Source organism: Ceratina calcarata, unplaced genomic scaffold, assembly GCF_001652005.2.
Source record: "Ceratina calcarata isolate Rehan_Ccalc_2016 unplaced genomic scaffold, ASM165200v1 scaffold178.2, whole genome shotgun sequence".
NCBI classification, from domain to species: Eukaryota; Metazoa; Arthropoda; class Insecta; order Hymenoptera; family Apidae; genus Ceratina; species Ceratina calcarata.
In genome coordinates, this window is record NW_017139212.1 from 261305 (window position 1) to 280071 (window position 18767).

At 36.7% G+C, this 18767-nt stretch overlaps 2 protein-coding genes across 9 annotated transcripts in view; one reads left to right on the forward strand and one right to left on the reverse strand.

The window, feature by feature from the left end:
- The window catches only part of CDase (neutral ceramidase), a 35420-nt gene extending 31354 nt beyond the window's left edge, over nucleotides 1-4066 (reverse strand). Inside the window, exons 1-3 of one of the 5 annotated variants that reach the window (XM_018037762.2) lie at nucleotides 3845-4066; nucleotides 1782-2009; nucleotides 250-397 (exon numbers count right to left, since the gene is read on the reverse strand). The gene's annotated coding sequence lies outside the window, so the exon portion shown is untranslated. The other 4 variants (XM_018037761.2, XM_018037764.2, XM_018037763.2 and 1 more) reach the window with 4 other exon arrangements.
- A 2187-nt stretch (nucleotides 4067-6253) lies between these two features.
- On the forward strand, nucleotides 6254-18399 carry ndl (serine protease nudel). Of its 4 annotated transcripts, none has more exons than XM_026810787.1 (25): nucleotides 6254-6929; nucleotides 7503-7616; nucleotides 7729-7869; nucleotides 8169-9173; nucleotides 9649-10245; nucleotides 10336-10533; nucleotides 11046-11209; nucleotides 11419-11546; nucleotides 12082-12513; nucleotides 12796-13094; nucleotides 13246-13390; nucleotides 13611-13741; nucleotides 13905-14177; nucleotides 14266-14446; nucleotides 14615-14784; nucleotides 14856-14969; nucleotides 15035-15221; nucleotides 15336-15662; nucleotides 16025-16213; nucleotides 16277-16418; nucleotides 16669-16831; nucleotides 16907-17080; nucleotides 17148-17385; nucleotides 17654-17770; nucleotides 17847-18399. In XM_026810787.1, exons 2-25 carry the CDS (start codon nucleotides 7523-7525, stop codon nucleotides 18142-18144), a joined length of 5907 nt encoding a protein of 1968 aa, XP_026666588.1. In that variant the 5' UTR covers nucleotides 6254-6929; nucleotides 7503-7522; the 3' UTR covers nucleotides 18145-18399. The 4 variants fall into 4 exon arrangements, with proteins under 4 accessions (XP_026666588.1, XP_026666587.1, XP_026666589.1 ...); XM_026810786.1 differs by having other exon boundaries at nucleotides 6254-6913; XM_026810788.1 differs by having other exon boundaries at nucleotides 6254-6913; nucleotides 8169-9164.
- The last annotated feature ends 368 nt before the right edge of the window (nucleotides 18400-18767 follow it).

Consider the following 18767-nt stretch of genomic DNA (forward strand, 5'->3'; position numbering starts at 1 on the left):
AGAAAACATGAGACGGTTGCAATCTTTTTCTGCTACGATTTGTAAGTAATAATACTGTTGGCAATTTCTCCTTATGTAAGTACTCACAAAATTCTTTAAGCTTTTCTTTGTTGGGCACGAGAAACGCCGCGCTGTCTGACGGCTACTGCTCGATAAAACGAATAAGAAACTCAGGAATGAGTGTCCATGCGAACGATCGACTGACCACGTTTTCTTCCGGACGCACAAGCGAAGATAATGCACGCTCACTTGTTGAAAAGGAATCTTGGACGCGTATCCTGTTATCAGTTGCGATTAAGGCTAATCGGCCGGCTTGCGATTATCCAGAAACTGCGCTCCAGTTCTCTGATTCAACGCTTACACTTGCAATCCAGTTGAGTGTCTGAACAGTCTTGTCCTAAGAATGTAAATCAATGTCGAATTTTCATTTTAATTAGAGAAGTCAAAATTGGAAGTGCTAACGAAGATGCAAACAGACAATTAAAGTATGACATATAGAAGAAAAATGGTGGAAACAATGGTCTCCTCCTAAGAATTTTTTTAAATCAACGTCCAATTTTCTTTTTCTCCTGTATTCCAAATCCAATGGAAAATTAGAGAAGTTAAAAACGAGGAAGTTGATGTGGATATGAATAGATAATTCAAATATAACACAGAGAAGATGAATTGGGGGAACTAATGGTCTCTTCCTACGAATTCTTTTAAATTAACGTCGAATTTCCTTTCTCTCCTGAATTTGACATTAGATAAGTTTAAAATGAAAAACCTGATGAAGGTACAAATAGGCAATTAAAGTATGAGATATAGGAGAAAAACTGGTGCTGATATAATGTCATAAGAAAGGAATCGTCCAGTTAATCTGTATAGATTAATTATCATTTATCTCTACCGTACTGGACTGTACGAAAGAATGAACATCTGGCTAATGAGCCTCTCTGGATACTTCTATGGTCTCATTGTTGTGAGGCAATCGATTACAGTGGAACAAGATGGACTTTGGAGAGACGCTTTTTCCTGGGCTCAGATCGCGACGACCTACTGCGCCACTTCGTCAAACTGTGTTTAGAGAACAACAGATCCTCAATGATTTTACTCTCGAAAATGATCACAATCAGACTGTTGAAAATTAGTATTCGTGGTATATATTTATGTTCTGATTTTGAATTTATTGGTGCAGCATTTTTCTAATAGAATTTTTAGATGAAAATGTAGAATGTAAGAGTAAATAATGTAAAATGTAAGATTGTATCATATTGCATTCAAAGAATAAAAGATTCTCACAATTAGTTATTTTTCTTTCGAAAATGATCACAGTTAGACTGCTGAAATTTATTTTCTGTTTCTAAGTTTACTGACGTGTCATTTTTCTGATAGAAGTTTTAGTTGAAAATTCTGTTGTTTAAATGGATATGCGATATGAATTTCAATAACAACGGGAGTATTGTCCCGTTAATAGGAGCCATGTGTCTTCTAATTGATTCTACAATTAGTGCACGAGTTAGAAGATGTGAACTTAAAATAGAAACGGTCCGTACACGCTTCTTTACTTTAAATTCCAGAACGTGATTGCTTCTCAATTTCTTTCAACGTATCACACGAATTCCTCAGTCACTTTAACAGCAAACAAAGTCCCTCGAGCACAATTGTTATCCAAACATCAAACAACTCTCCAATGTACTCTTCCACCAAATTCTGTTAGTACGACAGAAATTTTTTTTAAATTTCACCAATCACAAGGAATTTCCCTTTTGGAATCTCGACTTTCTTGAACGTCAACTAACCAGAACACGAAGTTTCTATCTGAAGATCGACATAGTGTTGTCGATGCTGCGAAATCGTACCCTTCTTCGTGACGCGTGAATCTACACTGACGATGAGATGAGATCGAACGTGGGCCGAGGTTCGGATGCTGGACGATTTCGACGATTCACCAATTACGTGGCTCCGTACGCTTTCACTTTCCAGCGGCACCGATCTTTCGGCCTCGTAAAAACTCTGTCAACGGCCACCTGTTCCAAGACGAGCAGGACACGTGTGATACCATTAAAATTTCAAGGCCGTGTCGACGTTATTTCAGTATTCGTAGAAAGTGATACATTAAACATTCGGAGAAGCTGTGCGGCGATGAATGCATCCGGGAAACCAATCCGGTTGTGTCGTCCGAGTAAGTGCAACTGTACGTACTTTATGAAACGAGTGAGGAAATAGCGATTACGAACGAAAGAATTCTTCAAGGTTTGATCGTTTTAATACAGGCAAAAGATAGGTGACAAATGAAACGACTTCGTGGAAACCAGTGTTGCAGATTTTCTAATTGCTGCATCAACAATTGACGATTAAATGTTTTTTTTTAATTTTAATCAATAATTGGAGTATTGTTTAATTAAGAATTAAAATTCAATCGTTAATACGAATTTCTCTAATTAAATAATTTTAATTCTTTATCGGTCTTTGAACTAAAAATTAAATGTCAATTGTTAATTGATGTTCAATTCAATTGAAGATTCTTATTTGCAACTCCGGTGGAAACTAATCTTCTATTAATTGATTTTTTATAGTAAGGAATTAGGCTAATGCGAAGCTAAAGCGTCACGTTATTGGAATTACGTAAAAGGGGTAAGTGTATTCCGTGGACTCAGCTGAAATTACGATAACGTTAGAGGGGCTTCAGATCATACAAATACCAGGAGAATCAAATATTGACGAGGCTTAGAACGCATGCATGTCTCGTTTCGAGGAAGAAACACGTTCCGCGATTAATCGTTGATAAAAGTTATGCAAGTGATCCCGGTTGTTTAAAGTAACAGTCGGGCTGCAACTGCAACAGCTTAAAAAAATTCGCTGCGTACATACATGAAACACAGCACATGTGTTTCTTACTAGTCAGTAGCTCTCACTTTCATGAGAGCAGAAAGAAGGTTTTGAGTATGAGTGTACAGCTTACATCAGTCTTGTATGTTTCTGAACTTCCTGTAATTTTAATCATTCATAAGTAATAGTGGGCGATCTAAATATCTGCTTCATTTGTGATGATAGGAAAAATATCTTTTATGCTGTATAAATGGTATTAAAAAATAAATGCTTAGCAGGACTTTTTCTTAGACGTAACTAATATTTTTTTGCTTGCAAATGTACATCTTTTCTTTTTTATATTATAGTCATCGAGACGTATTCAATCATATTATTGACAGGACCTTAAAGTGACTTCCGGTTCCCAAAATGTGAATTTTAATATAAAATATACAATGAATGTCCACTGATATCACTGATTTTCAACAGGGGCAAGGAAGAAGTTGTATAAGTATAAGTCTGAGAATTTAATGACCAATAATTATATAGGTGATGTTCAAAACTCAGAAAATTTTTTTTGCAAAGCCTTCATCTTTTGATACTATTTAGTACATAATATAAAAAATATTTTTCTTATAATCCCAAATGAAAAAGATATTTATGTGGATATATTTTTAAAGAAGATCGTAAGAAAATGGATTTAAACTAATGCCTGGAACTTTGCAAGAATCCTAGAAAAACCTTTCCGGAATAGTGAAGACAATGCTCGTTAAGAAGATCGTAAGAAAAATGAATTTTTCCGACGACTGGCTTAAGAATGAAAACAAAGCCAAACAAAGAGCTCGTATTCTTATGTTATTGACAAGGAAGAATACTAGGTTGTTGCAAACAACTATGACTAATTCAGGAGAACAGTACATACATTGACGTTGATTCATAAACTGAGTCACTGTTTACCCACTCATTCTCCCATTCACTCTCGGTTGAACAAAACGAAAATCCGAACCACCTGCGTGTCACAATTAATATCTATGCGACAGGCTAGAGTACTCACGCGATTTAGAGACTCCAGTTCATGACCGAGATCGGTGCGTAGAAGAAATCGACGTACGCGCGACAGCCGCCGATCAGCAATGTGAAATATACGCTCGGACCAGTTGTACATATAGTGAATATCGTGGCCGGCCGTGCTGTGCGAGAAAGGCAAACGGAAATAATACTACGCTTATTCTAATGCCGAGAGTGATCGTCTCGCTTTGTCCTCACGGTCGACGCGATGCGACAGAAATCGTTAAAGCAGCGCACTGGTCACGCAGAGTCACGCTCGGCTCCGTTTCTCTCTTTCGTCCTCCACGGCTCTTTCAACCTCGCCCGACGATTCATAGACGCGAACTGGCTCGTTAACACCGCTGCGCCTACGCTTCATCTGGTCATTGTCAAAGCTTTGAGGCTCGCTTTGTGGCCATCTCCGTCGTGACGTGATGTCGCGGGGGATGCTTCGCCCCGAGGCTGGTTTTCGGCGCGAGAGAATGATGAAGGTGCTGGGTCACCGGTGCGGAAATGTGTGACTCTTGGGGCATTAAAAGGGGAAGTCTGCAAACTCTCTGTAGTTGGGAAATTCTTATTTATTTTTTAGCAATATTCGCTTTATACGTTTTTTATGTGGGAAATAGATTACTCATTTATAATTATATAAACTGCTTTGTAACAGGTGAAGGCTTTCATTTCCATGAAAGATTGTTATCGAAGGACGTGATAATTATGCAGGTATTAATGTCACGAGTCTGTCGGATCGATATGCTACTTACAAGACACCAAGAGAAAATAAATGAATCATCTGAATTACAAAAAAAAACAGATCTCACAACAATTCACTTTGTCTTGATATTTCGTAAAGGTCACAATAGTACTATCTCGTTCTTCAAAACCAACAATTATATATCTTGATTATAGTTAAGCAAGAAGGTATTGTCACGAGTTTATCGGATCGATATACTAATTACAAGACGACAAAGGAAAATAAACGAATCATTTGAACTGAAAGAAAAACGATTCTCACAACAATTCACTTTGCAAACACCACAATATATTATTTTCTTCTTCAAAACGAAGAATTATGCATACACTTTGATATAGTTACACAAGGCAGCATATTACAGAAATTGTCAAGGAATATTGCTATATCCTATTAACTTGCACAAATCTGTCGAGCTTTCCCACTAATCTTTAGCTTATTCAGCTCCGGCCAGAGGCGATCATCCCGAAGGACTCAGACCAATTTCGACGAGAGCCCCCTTCAAAATCCTTAATAATAGTCTCGCAGTATCGGTAACCTTGACAGGTTTCTTCCTTTCTAGGCCATCTGCTGACACGATTACCACAGGATACATAGTTCTCGACTTATTATTATGAATAAAGTTAAACTTCGACGATTTCTCTGCATTTTTTCCACTAACACATCGAGCGATAGTTAGCGTGTTAACGATAGAACGTGGACTGTTACTTTCGTCTGTCGCTGGCATAGTTTAAAGACCGCCTCGCTCGTCCGGAGAAAGTAACAGAATAACACCGTGTTGCGCAATCATTCACATCGTTTATGTACATCGAATAATTTCCACGTAATCCAACTATAGTCGATTGTTGCCTGGTAACCTTGGAATTGGTGACATTGATCGAGTCCTTGTATAGTAGGAATAGACGTCCTACATAGTGAAGATTTATTCCAAGGAATTTGGAAGTTTGGACATCGGAGGCAATAAAGAAGAAATTTATTCTGCATTTAATTACAATTTATTATTCATATTTATTTAATCATTAATATTTATATTTTTCGTAGTGAAAATTTCTGCGCAATTTGATTAATTTTTTTAATCTTCTTAAAATTAAAAAAACGATGGTTAGAGACGAATAGTTGTGAAACAAATGCGTTCCATTAATTTGTAACAACTGGCAAAAAAGTTGATGACATATGGGATCGCGTTACTCGTGGAACGCGACAAAACTGGATTGCGGAAATAGAAGATTATTCGATGTTTGCGAAACCCGAGGATTTCGCAACGAGAAGAAATGGAAAGGACGGTGAAACTAGTTGAAGGAAATTTTCTTCTTTTAGAGTAATTCGTATTCACGACATTATCTAAATAAAAACTGTTGTTTATATGAAACATAAATCCTCTTTTTCTCTACCATGGAATTGTCTGATGTAATTGTAGATCATTCACGTCCCTTCCTATTTACTTTCCTATTCACCTGCTTATTTCTTATAAGATACGTCACGTGTTTACGAGTCATAGTCGTATTCAGATCAGTTAATGAAGTAAATCTTTAATTCAATTCAACACTAATTAGCAACTTATAAATATTAATTCACGTAATTAGAAATTTCAATTGTTAATTAATGGATTAAAGTTCGATTTATCAAACCTGATAAATTATAGATTGAAAATATAATTTTAATTAACCTTTCCTTGAAGCCTCGATTAACATTCAATCGCTAATTATGATTTCTTCTAATTATGAATTGGAATTCCAAATAGAATAGTTATTTCCAGGTCTTTTGTATTCCGAAAAGTAACTTATTGTGAGACCTTTATCCCTTCAATAATTTATTAATTAGATTCCGAATCCGAATTATCGATTACAATTTAATCGTATGTTATAAATACGTTAATTAAAATATTCGCAACCATAAATTAATTACGTCCCTCCTTATTTTTCTATTCACCTGCTGTTCTCTAATAAAGTACGTCACGTGCTTTCAATTTATATTCATATTTATTATACAATTAAAAGTTCACCTGCACGAATCATTCTATTGTGTCGAAACCAATATAAAGACAAAACAATTGTGTTCACGACTCAGCATCGCCGGTCATTCACTCGGTGATGAAGAAATACCTTTGGTCCTGAATTTTTCTGTCGCTATAGATATTGCTGACATCGTTCGATGCAAAACGTGGTTGGCGACATCGAATGCCGCGTTATTCCGCGTCGGTGGCATCGAGTGCACGGACCATTGACAGCCAGAAGCAACTCCCTTGAGACGGTCTCCGAGGATAGCCCTGCGGTGGATATCCCAACGGATGGAAACGATTCAACCGGGAAGAAACTGTTCGAGAGCACAGTGAGTCGCTAGGCGGGTGCGTCACACCAGAAATCGCGAGTGATGCAAAATCATGTTTGTGTAGAATCTCAGAAAAATGTACCTGGTATCTTTTAATTGACAAATTGAAAATTGTGAATTGCGTATAGTGACTCCCATTAATACTCGGAGACACTTTGAAATAATTTTTTTATATTGGATCGAAACACTTTGTTCTATTTGGAATATTAGGCTTAGTTTATTACATGATATACCAAAAAAAATGGAAAAACTGCTATTCATCAGAATCTTAAAAAAGAGAAAATCATAATTTTTTTTGACGTTTCATAAAAATCAATTTATAAGCTACAAGCGATTTTAAAAAATCGCACATATTCTATAATTGATATAAATTGAAGTACTTTTACATGTTTCGATGTGTCTCACTTTTTTTATACTTTCGCCGATTTGATAGGATCCAATATTAGAACAGTAATTTCGTTTTGAGTCCGAATATTAATGGGAGTATATTATTAGTTTACTAGATCTGTTATGTTTAGCCAATGTATTTATGCCAATGAACCGCGTGAGCGCGTTCATTCACATTCAATCCCTTATTCCTTCCACTCAGGTTGTCTTGAATCCTTCACCATGGATACGAACTACAAGATCCCGTCCTCGAAGCTGGAAGATCTGTCGATAATGAATAGCCAGTGTTGCGTGAATTTGACAGCTTCCAAATCCGGTACGTCCATTTATTTACATTTATTACTCATCAATCTCAATTTTTATTTCATCTGCCGTACGAATACGTTCAGAAAATCTATATTAGGGATATTGCCTCAATTCAATTTCAGGTAGTCCGACAAAACGTGTTGGAAATCTGAACCATAGAAAGATTGTCAAACAATGTAAATTAATGATTCTGATTGAAATTCTCATCACGATAGCAATCCTGTCTTTTGTCGGGTTTCTAATCTACGTCAGCGTCGAATCAGGTAGGTTAATCATTAGTAGATTGCGGATTTTATGAATTTATGGAAAAGTGGTATGTGCAGAAAATATCAAAAGTTCATTGAATGTCCAAAGAGATACGAAATATCAAAAGTGAAATGCACATTACGATTTTTAAAATGCAGAAGAAAATTTTAATTTCATTTTCTACATTGACATTGAAAATTGTATAAAAATCTCTAGTCTAATTATTATTAATCACTGATTACAATTAATTTTTAACTAAATATTAGATCATTTACAAGCGTTGTGATCAGTATCAGCACATTTGAATGTCCAACAGGTTACCTATCGAGTTTCTACGAAACTGAAAACGTGTACGATATCAACCAACCGCATACACTGGCCGAACAAGCTTCTACATTAGAACCGCGAAATGAAGATTCGAATTTTGATTTAAATAAATACTTCTTCAGCGACCTGCTTCTGAAATTAAGCCCAGATCTACGATCGGTAATAGTGCACATGGATCAAAATCGTTTGAGACGACAAGCTAAGAATGTTCCCTGTACAGAAAACATGGAGCACTGCAAAACGGTGATAGATTCGATGTGGAGTATCGTTAGTATAGTGAACAACAGTTTGCCTCATCTGCAATCGTTTTTAAACAACTTTTCCACTGATCAAAACGGGCCTAAGTCGAAATTCGTCGAATTAGTCGAATGTTTGCAGTGTAAGAACGATTCCATTGCGTCTGTAGACGAATCTGGATCAGTAAACGATGATAGAATGGCGTACGAGCACATTGATCATGCTCAGATAAAAAATAACGTAGAAATTGTTAATAATTTATTAAATGATAAGAAACATAACAAAGAACAGAAGTCTAGTACTAATCCTAACTCGAGCACAATTGGAAACGAAGAAATTACAGAAAAACCAATCTTTAGCAATACTGACGACCGGAGTGTCATTAATAATTATAATAATAATAAAATGGAGAATTCGATAAATGATAATTCAAGTGATCATCAAAGACATTCTACGATGACCCAGAAACCGGAAATGGAAAATTCCACGACAATCAGATCTATGGAATTAACTAGCTCGTCTACGGAAGCGGCGATGATTAATGCAACAGCGAGTGGATCGATAACGCGGAACACGGAAGAAGCTAGCGCCCAAATGAGTAGAATCAATGGTACGAAGTGGGACGTAGTTACTGCGACCGTGACAGCCAAACCAGACGCGGACAACGTGACGGAAATAACGAAAGACCCGGTGCATCCTCTGGTGCATCCTTCGGGCCAAGGTCAGGGCGAACGTACGGAAAAGGAAGGTGGGAACGGTAAATGCATTATTTATCAGCTCGTTACTATATTCGAGTTAACAATGTTAGGCTTACAAGTTAGAGTGATGCTAAAGAAACTCTAGTACTTCACGTTAATTGTTAGTACGAATGTACATGGAAAATTTCGAATTATGATTTTAATTTGCCGTGTATTTTTATGGAGACTAGTAAGAAAGGTTTCTTCATTCTAGTTAAAGGAAACGTAAACGTTGTCCACTCCAGATATTAATACGGGATTTAGTTTAAAATTTCGTGTATGAGGGCAAGATCATTAGCGTCAAATCATGTAATGGATCTAATCATGCCAGGAGAAGAATTGTGTTTGGAATTTGAGTTTTCAAATGTCTGATTAAGATTTCAAACGTTAAATCTTAACAGATCGTTAAAAAAATAATCATCTTTAAAAAATTTATAACGAAGACAAGAAATAATTGAATTCACAGGCTTTTTATAAGACAATTTCTAATTTCAGAATCAGCATCAAATAAGACGAGCTTCCGTAACTCTCAACCGAGGATCGCTTCAAAAGTGAATCCGGACGCATTGCCAACCGCGGAGACAATGAAATCGAGTCAGCAGCTGCAGCTGAACCCGACGATGTCCTGGACGCCTTACCAGGTCTGTTTCTACGCGCCTGGGGCAAACGGTCTCACGAGACAGTCGGCACCGGGTCAGATGTACCCGGGATCGTCGATGGGCAGCGTATATCCAGTTTCGATGCCGCAGCAGCACCGCCAGGGCTTCCAAAGCCCTAATCAGGTGCCAAGTTACACGCAAGTGCAAGTACAGAACATGCAATTTTTACCCGGTGGCCAGCCCGGGCAAAAGATGGGACCAACGGGTCCGGCGACACAGAATTTTCCTGCTTATTCTGGCCATCAAATATCCTCGCCGACTGCTGCTGCGAATCTGAATTCAAAGAGCACGTATTATTGCACCTACATTCCTGCACCGACGTTCCAATTCCCAACTATTCCTGGTGTGACCGAGTATCAGCGATCTTCTGCTCCAGTCGAGGAAACAGATGAAGTGGAAAATATTATAGAAGATGCCAGTCGTAATAAGTCAGGTATTATTTCTGTTATTTTTTTATTTATTTTATAATATCTCAGAATAATTTTAGTTGAAGCTAATGTTTGATAAATGATCGTGTATACAGAAACGTGTCCGTTTAACATGATTCGATGCGATGATGGGAGCCAGTGTATATTGAGATCGCAATGGTGCAACGGGCTGGTGGACTGCACCGATGCGAGCGACGAAACCAGTTGTTCTTGTAGGGATCGGATATCGCAGGATCGACTCTGCGATGGGTATTTCGATTGCCCGCACGGCGAGGACGAATTAGGATGTTTGGGTAAAAATTGACAATTCTTCATTTAATAAAAACCGTAGAAATTAGAATAGACTTCGTAATCGACCTAAATTGCACAGCTGTAAGACTAAAAAAAAAAAATGTAATACGTGTATAAATTCAAATCTCTTGCCTGTAATTTTTTATAGTTAACAGTTAAATTTCAGAAATATAGAAATTGCTGTCTCCAGAGCTCAATTGCAAATAATTATAAATTTAAAAAAATGTAATACCTATATAAATTCAAATCTTTTGTTTCTGTAAGAGTAAAATTCCAAAATTAGGAATTATGACAGAACTCTATAAAATATGTAATATGTACACAAATTAATATTTGTTTTTGTTTATAGCTATTTTATCAAACTAACGAAAGTGATTTTTATAAATACTGTCGTACATTATTTACACGAGATGGCACCAGTCACTGCGATCTCGCTTTGCAATCCTTTTTATCCGCGAAGCAAACTTGCTCTTATGGCCGCGAGATATGAAACGCTTTTATTGATATACTACAGGTTGTCCGAAAACTAAATTCAGCTGCAACGATTGGCAAAGGCGATACACTGCGGAAAATTGCGTTCCGATGTCAAAACGATGCGATGGGATAAAACACTGTGCCAATGGAAGAGACGAGATGGAGTGTAACATTCTTACGTCTTCGCACATTGAAGGGAAAAATGTAAATTTTAGATACAATGAAAATTGAATATTGCTTTATATTTATAAAATTTATAATATAGAATAAAGATAAATGTCCCAATTTTTACTCACTGACATATTTTTCTACAATCTTATAGAATCTTGTCCTGAGATAGTAGAAAAATAAGGGAGCGAAAAAAAATGAGATATTTGTATTATTCATTATGGTTACAACAATTTATTTGTTAGGTATTCATAATTGGTCACACTGACGGATACCTGCACAAAAACTTCAAAGGTCAATGGTACCCCGTGTGCATGGCAGTCGAATCCTGGGCGAAGGATGCATGTGCTTCGGAAATAGGCAAAGAAATTACGTACGTAATTCCTTCATAAAATTCCTATTTCAATTTACCAAATCCGCTTCACCTAAAATATTTTTATAATCGCTCGACTGCGGATTTTATGCATTTATAGTTGAGTCATGTACGTAAAGAGAAATAAAAATAGGATTACAGGATTTCTTAGATTGATACCCTACAAAGTTTATTTTGCATAAACATCCGAAGTCTAAAAATCTTTATTGAAATTGACCTTACATCCCAATTTCCGTTCACGTCAGAATTTCTATTGATCGAAAATTACACATAAAATTATAGAATAAAGAATCATTGGCCGGTATTCAAAGTCGTTACTTATATTTAAGATCGCCTTAAGTATTTATTTAAGTCCCTCTTTTCTTTAAAAAACAAATGCTTAAAATGATCTTAAGAATAAGCAACGACTTTGAATACCAGACATTGAATAGAAATTGTGACATGAACATAAATTAAGACATTAACAATATACGATGACTTTCCTTCAAATTTTTCTTCTTCGCATTTCTTCCAACTTTTGGAACTTTGATTACAGTGAAACACCAACGATGACTGTCCACCCGGTACCGAGCGACGCGTACAAAGGATCGTACATAACAGAAATGAACGGAGAAACGAAGATAATCCCTTCCTGCAGACACACCGCGATTTACGTGCGCTGTCCACAATTTCCCTGTGGTATCAGTGCACAGAAAAACGAGGATTTCGCGCCACCGCAAGTGTTCGAGAACGAAGAGCAAAACGTTGTGGACGGTTTAATGTGGCCAACTTTCGAGGACAAGATGGACCCAAGAGTCAGCAAATTAGATTCCATGGTGGGATCGCAGTTGCGCGTTGTCGGTGGACGCGCGAGCCAGCCGAAGGCTTGGCCGTTTCTGGTGGCTATTTACAAGGACGGCTTATTCTACTGCGGCGGTGTCATTCTGAACGAGCTCTGGATACTCACGGCAGCCCATTGTCTCTATGGGTAAGATACGTATGAAAATAATACAAATCTTTGTCGATAATTACTTTTGGTAGCATTTTATATCGTGCATATAATTTTGTGGAAGAAATAATTTAACAAGCTTTTATTTTGAATCACAGAATTTCTTTCATCTAAAAATTCTTATATTTTCTTCTAATACGCCCGGAGTTTTTTTATCTAGCCATGTTTTTATTACCTAGCCAGTATTTATTGTATGGTTCCATACTACCCGGTCTTTGCTATTAAATTTTGTCTATTGTCTCTGGCTTCAATTATTTACAGCTACACAGACAATTATTTTGAAGTCCAAGCGGGGATACTTCGAAAGTCCTCTTTTTCACCGATGGCGCAGACGAGGAAAGCGCGGTACATCGTACCGCATCCGCAGTACAATAGCAAAGACATGATCAACGACATAGCTATGATCATGCTGGACGACCCCCTGCACTTCAACCGATGGGTGCGACCAGTCTGCCTCCCCGGGCGAAGTCTCTTGGGTTCGATGTGGAGGTTCAAACCGGAGCCAAATTCAATTTGCGTTACGATGGGCTGGGGCGCTCTCAGTGAACATGGACCAGATCGTAAGATGCTTTTTCTATTGAAATTTAATTTTGGTGCATCTCGAGAAGAATTAATAATTTTTCATTAATTCAGCTTGATGTTAAATAATATTTTTGGATTAAACATGAACTGCTTGCTGAGATTTTTTATCATACGAGATTAATTTTTCAGCTGATGATTTGAGAGAAGTACAGGTACCGATACTGTCGAGCTGCAGACACTTAGTAGATCAGATTGACGCGACCATTTGTGCTGGCTATCCTCAAGGAGGCCGAGACGCTTGTCAAGGAGACAGTGGTGGTCCCCTAATGTGCAGGTATAAATCTATTTATTCATTAGACTGTGAACTTTTATACAAAATCATACTTTTTTTAAACATATTTTAAGGAATATAATCCAAGATTTATGTTAATTGTTTTATTTCTATAAATTATATGCAACAGATGCATTTCCTTATGTGCAAACTTTCTTTAATTGCATAGAAATTCGCAAATTAAAATATTTGCTGATTTAATTGCCCATTTTGTTATTTTTAGAAATCCGTACTCGAAATCTCAGTGGTATGTGGCGGGTGTGGTCAGTCATGGAGAAGGTTGCGCCCAGCCGAACGAACCAGGCGTCTACACGAGGGTCAGCTATTTCCTCGACTGGATTCAAGATATTATCAGTGAGTCACTTATTTATTTAAATACAATTGATGCACTGATAACGATTTTTAAAACACATTTTTTAAAATGTTACAATAAATATCTTATTTCGCATAATGAAATCAATTATTAGAAACTGAATTAAATGACAAGAATTGATTTCCATTTTTGCTTAATTTTCAGATGGTCGTGGATTGCCTTCCATGAGGCGAACTCCTTTAGAAAAGTGTCCTGGTTTCAGATGCGGGGGAGGTCTAGGCATATGCTTACCAATTACAGCGCGCTGTAATCGTACAGTCGATTGTTTAGACGGCGAGGACGAAGTCAATTGTCCTGACCATTACCCACTCTACAGAAGCAAGACCAAATCCAATTTTGAACTCAAGACGACACTAGACTCGAAAATAGATTATTCCACGGTGTCTGATGTCACTCGACTCGAAATCAGTAGCACCAGTGAGTTTCCACAAATTAGAATGATATCCATAAATATTCGTACATACTTTAAAATCGAATAACTACTTTCTCTCTTTCTTACTTTCAGTCCCCTCATTAATTTCTGAAAAGGCTGATGTCACAACGGACAAATCTACGTATGTAGACGATAATAAGCGTGTCTCAGAATCTGACCAAAGTGTAATTTCAACGACTGTTAGTGCTGATTATGCAAAGAGTAACACAGTGTCACTACCAACAGTTCCTAGTACAACATTCACTTGTTCAAGGTATTTCAGATTTTATACGAAAATATAAATAATTATACTGCGGATTTCTATACAGAATAAAATATTTAAAAGAGAGAATTCAAGAATTTTGTGTTTTTTATAAGTAGATAAAAATTCGCAGTGTATAAATAATAATCGATTAGTGTATCAATGTTTTTACATCTATAGATTGCTTCAAACTATTTCCGCGAACAAGAGATGTGACAGGATAATAGATTGCGAAGACAGTACTGATGAAATGAATTGCACTTGCAAAGATTTCCTAAAAACCGCAAAACCGAGTGCTATTTGTGATGATTATGTAGATTGCGAAGATCTCACGGACGAACAAGACTGCGGTAAATAATCAGGAAAATTTTATATGTACATCAACGATCAGACACCTAAATTATTATCATTGATGTTATAGAAATTTGTGCTAAGGATGAATTCTTCTGCAAGACAAGCAAGACTTGCATTCCGATGTCAAAGAAGTGCAACGGAGTGTTCGATTGCCCGTTCAGAGAAGACGATCTCGATTGCTGTGAGTTCGTATTTTCATCCAATTTTTTTAATATCAGAAATTTTTTAAAACGAGATTTGTTGTAGTTACATTAACTGACGATCAGCACGTGTACCTGGACGCGAATAAACGACCGTTTTTGAATATGCAAGGAATATTGACACAACAATCCAAAGAAAGCTGGCAAACGACCTGTCATCGACCAAGGTTTTACCAAAATGAATCTACACTCAAACTCATTGGACAAAACATGTGCGAGTACTTCGGTTTTAGGTAAATCTATCAAAAGTATTTATCATGCAAAACATGTATCAGTATTATTAAAAAGAAGTAGAAAAATCGTCAACAGAAAAGATTAGTATAAGTGTTCTTGTTTTTCGTTTGAAGAAATATGATATCTTCAATGTCCGTACTTGTGAAGAAGTCGAAACTCGAAACGATAGCCTGGCCTTCGAATTCCACGTACCAAGAGAACTCCACAGCGGTTTCTCTGAATAAGACAGATGAAACCTGCCCGGGGATTTCTATTCAGTGCGCATCGGTTCTCGGTAACAGCGTGAATACGTACTTAGTCGTCGATGCGAAAACCGGAAGTCGCGACTACCTGTGGCCGTGGGCGGCTGCCATCTTCGTTGATGGGCACTACCGATGCTCAGCACTGCTGTTGGAACCCAGCTGGGTATTATCCGCTGCAAAATGTCTCGAAAACGTCAGGTAAATGACCACCAAAGTGGTGCAATTCAATTTACCTTACAAATAATCTGATTAATTTATGTGCAGAAGGATTTTTGACTTGCTTCATTTAGATTTTCTTATCAGGATGATTATACAAGTTTGATGTTCAATAATTACTGTATTTAAAATAAGAAGCTTTGTATTTCAGATATAATTGCAAATGAAACATTTAAATGTTAATTTATATTAATATTACTCGTTCAACTTAGTTTGTAATGTCAGAATGATTATACAAATTTAATATTCAATAATTATTATATCTAAAATTAGAAGTTCTATATTTTATATATACTAGAAATATTTATATCTTAATTTATACTAAATCTTATTATTATTTCCAGATTAGATACAAATTACACGACAGCCGTGTTCGGTTATGGCCCACTGCTACACTTGATAGATGGTCCTCATCAACAACAATCGGTGATCGACGAACTGCACCTGGTGAACGGTTCCGTGTCAATTTTGTTACACTTGAAAAATCCAGTCGAGTTCACTCGTCACGTGCAACCACTATTCCTCAACAAAACGTAAGATCCTCCAACCAAATCGAATTAAAATAATAAATTATAACAATTAATTTTCTTTTATAGAATTTATCTGCCAGGACTGGACGAGACTTGCGTTGCTCTGGCAACTGACGAGAATTATGAAACTAAGTCAATTTTTATGAGGCCTGTCTTGCAAAGTTGTGCGACTTGTCAACGCTGTTTCGTGAACGCTTCCGATTGCTCGGTACTTGTTTCTAAATTATTAAATTTGGCTAATTCATTTTTCATTACAGTATTTTCTTGTCTTAAAACTGGCCATGGTTTTAAAATGTATTTGGTTAATTTACAAATTATTTATTCATGATAATTATGTCCAGAAATGAACGAGAAAATGAATCAGAAAGCGTACTGTAGTAGCCTGTAAAGAACGAGTGCAGCTTAATAAAGTTTTATAGTGATTCCAAGAAAGTAAATTTTTGTATATTCTTTTTCAGGGAACGGAAACATCAAACTGGAGTGGAACGATATTCTGTCGCGGTAAGAAGGGATGGCGTCCCACCGCTGTTTTCCAGGACAACAAAGGAATGTGCAATCTTCAGAATCCTCAAGCTATGACCAGTATCGATTACATAAATCCGTACCTAATCGAAGCTATAGGTATAGTCACATTCCATTCAGCCATAAGAAATACACATCGCAGTAATTATAATAACAAACATAAATTGGATTTAGATGCACCGAGGCGATCCGTCGAAGCGACTTGCAACGGTTTCCGATGCAAGATGGGCCAATGCATTCCACCGAAACAAATTTGTAACGGAGTCTCGGACTGCCGTGATAAAGAAGATGAGAATCCAGTGTACTGTGCACAATATCGCAACAATTGTGAGGATACCACAGGCTGCAGTAAGTATGACAATTTTCAGAAAATATTTTTCCTACGAATTTACTAACAGAAGAGATTTGATCAAAGGTTGCAAAGTAACGGAAATCCGCTGCAAAAATGGAAAATGCGTGGACAAAAGCGCATTCTGCGACGGGAAAATCGATTGCTCCGACGGATCCGACGAGCCGGAGACATGTAGCTGTGCGGAGTATCTCAAGCTTACTATACCAGAACGATTATGCGACGGCGTGCGCCATTGCTTCGATAAAACCGACGAATCGCCGGATCTGTGCCCTTGCAAAGATTCGAGTTTCCAATGTAGAACGTAAGCGAACTTAAGAGAATCCTTGAATCTAGTCTGTTAATACGTATTCAATCAAGCAATGTATAATTAGTAGATTGCGGATTTGTCTGTATTTATAGGAAATTAGCATTTTAAGAAAATGCACCTATTATACATAATCTCCAAGAATACATAAGGCAGTCAATGTAAATCTGTACAAATGAATTCTATTCCTCAGAATGTGAATTTTTGCATAAAAATCCGCAATCGAATAATTAGTTTCATAGTGATAGCTTTTAACTTTTCGCAGGATGAGTGGCAATGATACTTGCATACCTCAAGATTTCGTTTGCGACGGGATAAAAGACTGTTTAGACGGCGAGGACGAAGCCACGTGTAGAATAACGAAAAAAGTTTCAGTTGAGAGGTATAAATATGCATGTCTATCAATTTTTGATACACTTTAAGTTTGTCGAAATTTCAAATTGAATTTCTTCCTTCAGGAATGAAGTTGAAGAAGTGATACGTAGAAGTTACGGTGTCTGGCATTCAGAGTGCTTCCCAAATCCCGTGTTATCCAATAACGAAGCGTCAGAATTATGTAAATCTATGGGATATTCTTCGGGAAGTGTTTATAACGATACTGTAGTCGTGGATGAGCCCATGATCCCCAGACGACACGACTTTCATATGGTCAGGTTAAATAGTTGGCTGTGGATGACTTTGAGAGAAGACGGACCACTGATAACTCTGGAGAAATCTAATGAAACTTGTCATCGAGCGTTTGTCGACTGTGTCTGATATTTAAATTCCTAAGATTGTATTTATTTAATAATTTATTTAACTGTGCCATTGTATAAAAATTTTCAGTGCATTGTCAGGGAACAACAAACAATATTGTATAACATATTTTGAATAAAGGTATGGAACAAATAATAAACTGTTTGATTCATATAAAAACCTGTACCATTCACGATTCTAATTTTAAACCTGAGAGAGAAGACAAACCATGGATACTTCTGAAGAAATCTAATGAAACTTGTCATCGAGCATTTGTCGACTGTGTCTAATAGTAAAATTTCTAAGATTATTCATTTAATAATCAGAATATTATACTATAAATTTCTACTTTTAAAGAAAATGAACAAATAACAAATTTCTCGATTTATGTAAAATCCTGTTCTATTCACGACTTTAAATTTAAAAAAATTATTTTTTGCTACACTTTTTTCTGGGACCGAAGTATGACAAATAGTTTTATTGAATTATTCTTAAAAACAATATTATCAACGTTTGAATATCAAATACAAATTACTTTATTTAAGTTACAAATATCGAAAAGGATCTCGTCTTTGGTCAAAAGACATAAGAGAAGAAAGGAAGGTGGGATAAAAAGATAATTGGATGAAACTTTCTTTTCTATA

Bases quoted from the DNA above. Each gene is read 5' to 3' on its own strand.
- ndl (XM_026810787.1), top strand. From the start codon at position 7,523: ATGGATACGAACTACAAGATCCCGTCCTCGAAGCTGGAAGATCTGTCG. The intron at 13,095-13,245 runs GTAAGATGCTTT...TTAATTTTTCAG, and splicing joins CAGTGAACATGGACCAGATC to CTGATGATTTGAGAGAAGTA. The intron at 15,663-16,024 runs GTAAATGACCAC...TATTATTTCCAG, and splicing joins AAATGTCTCGAAAACGTCAG to ATTAGATACAAATTACACGA.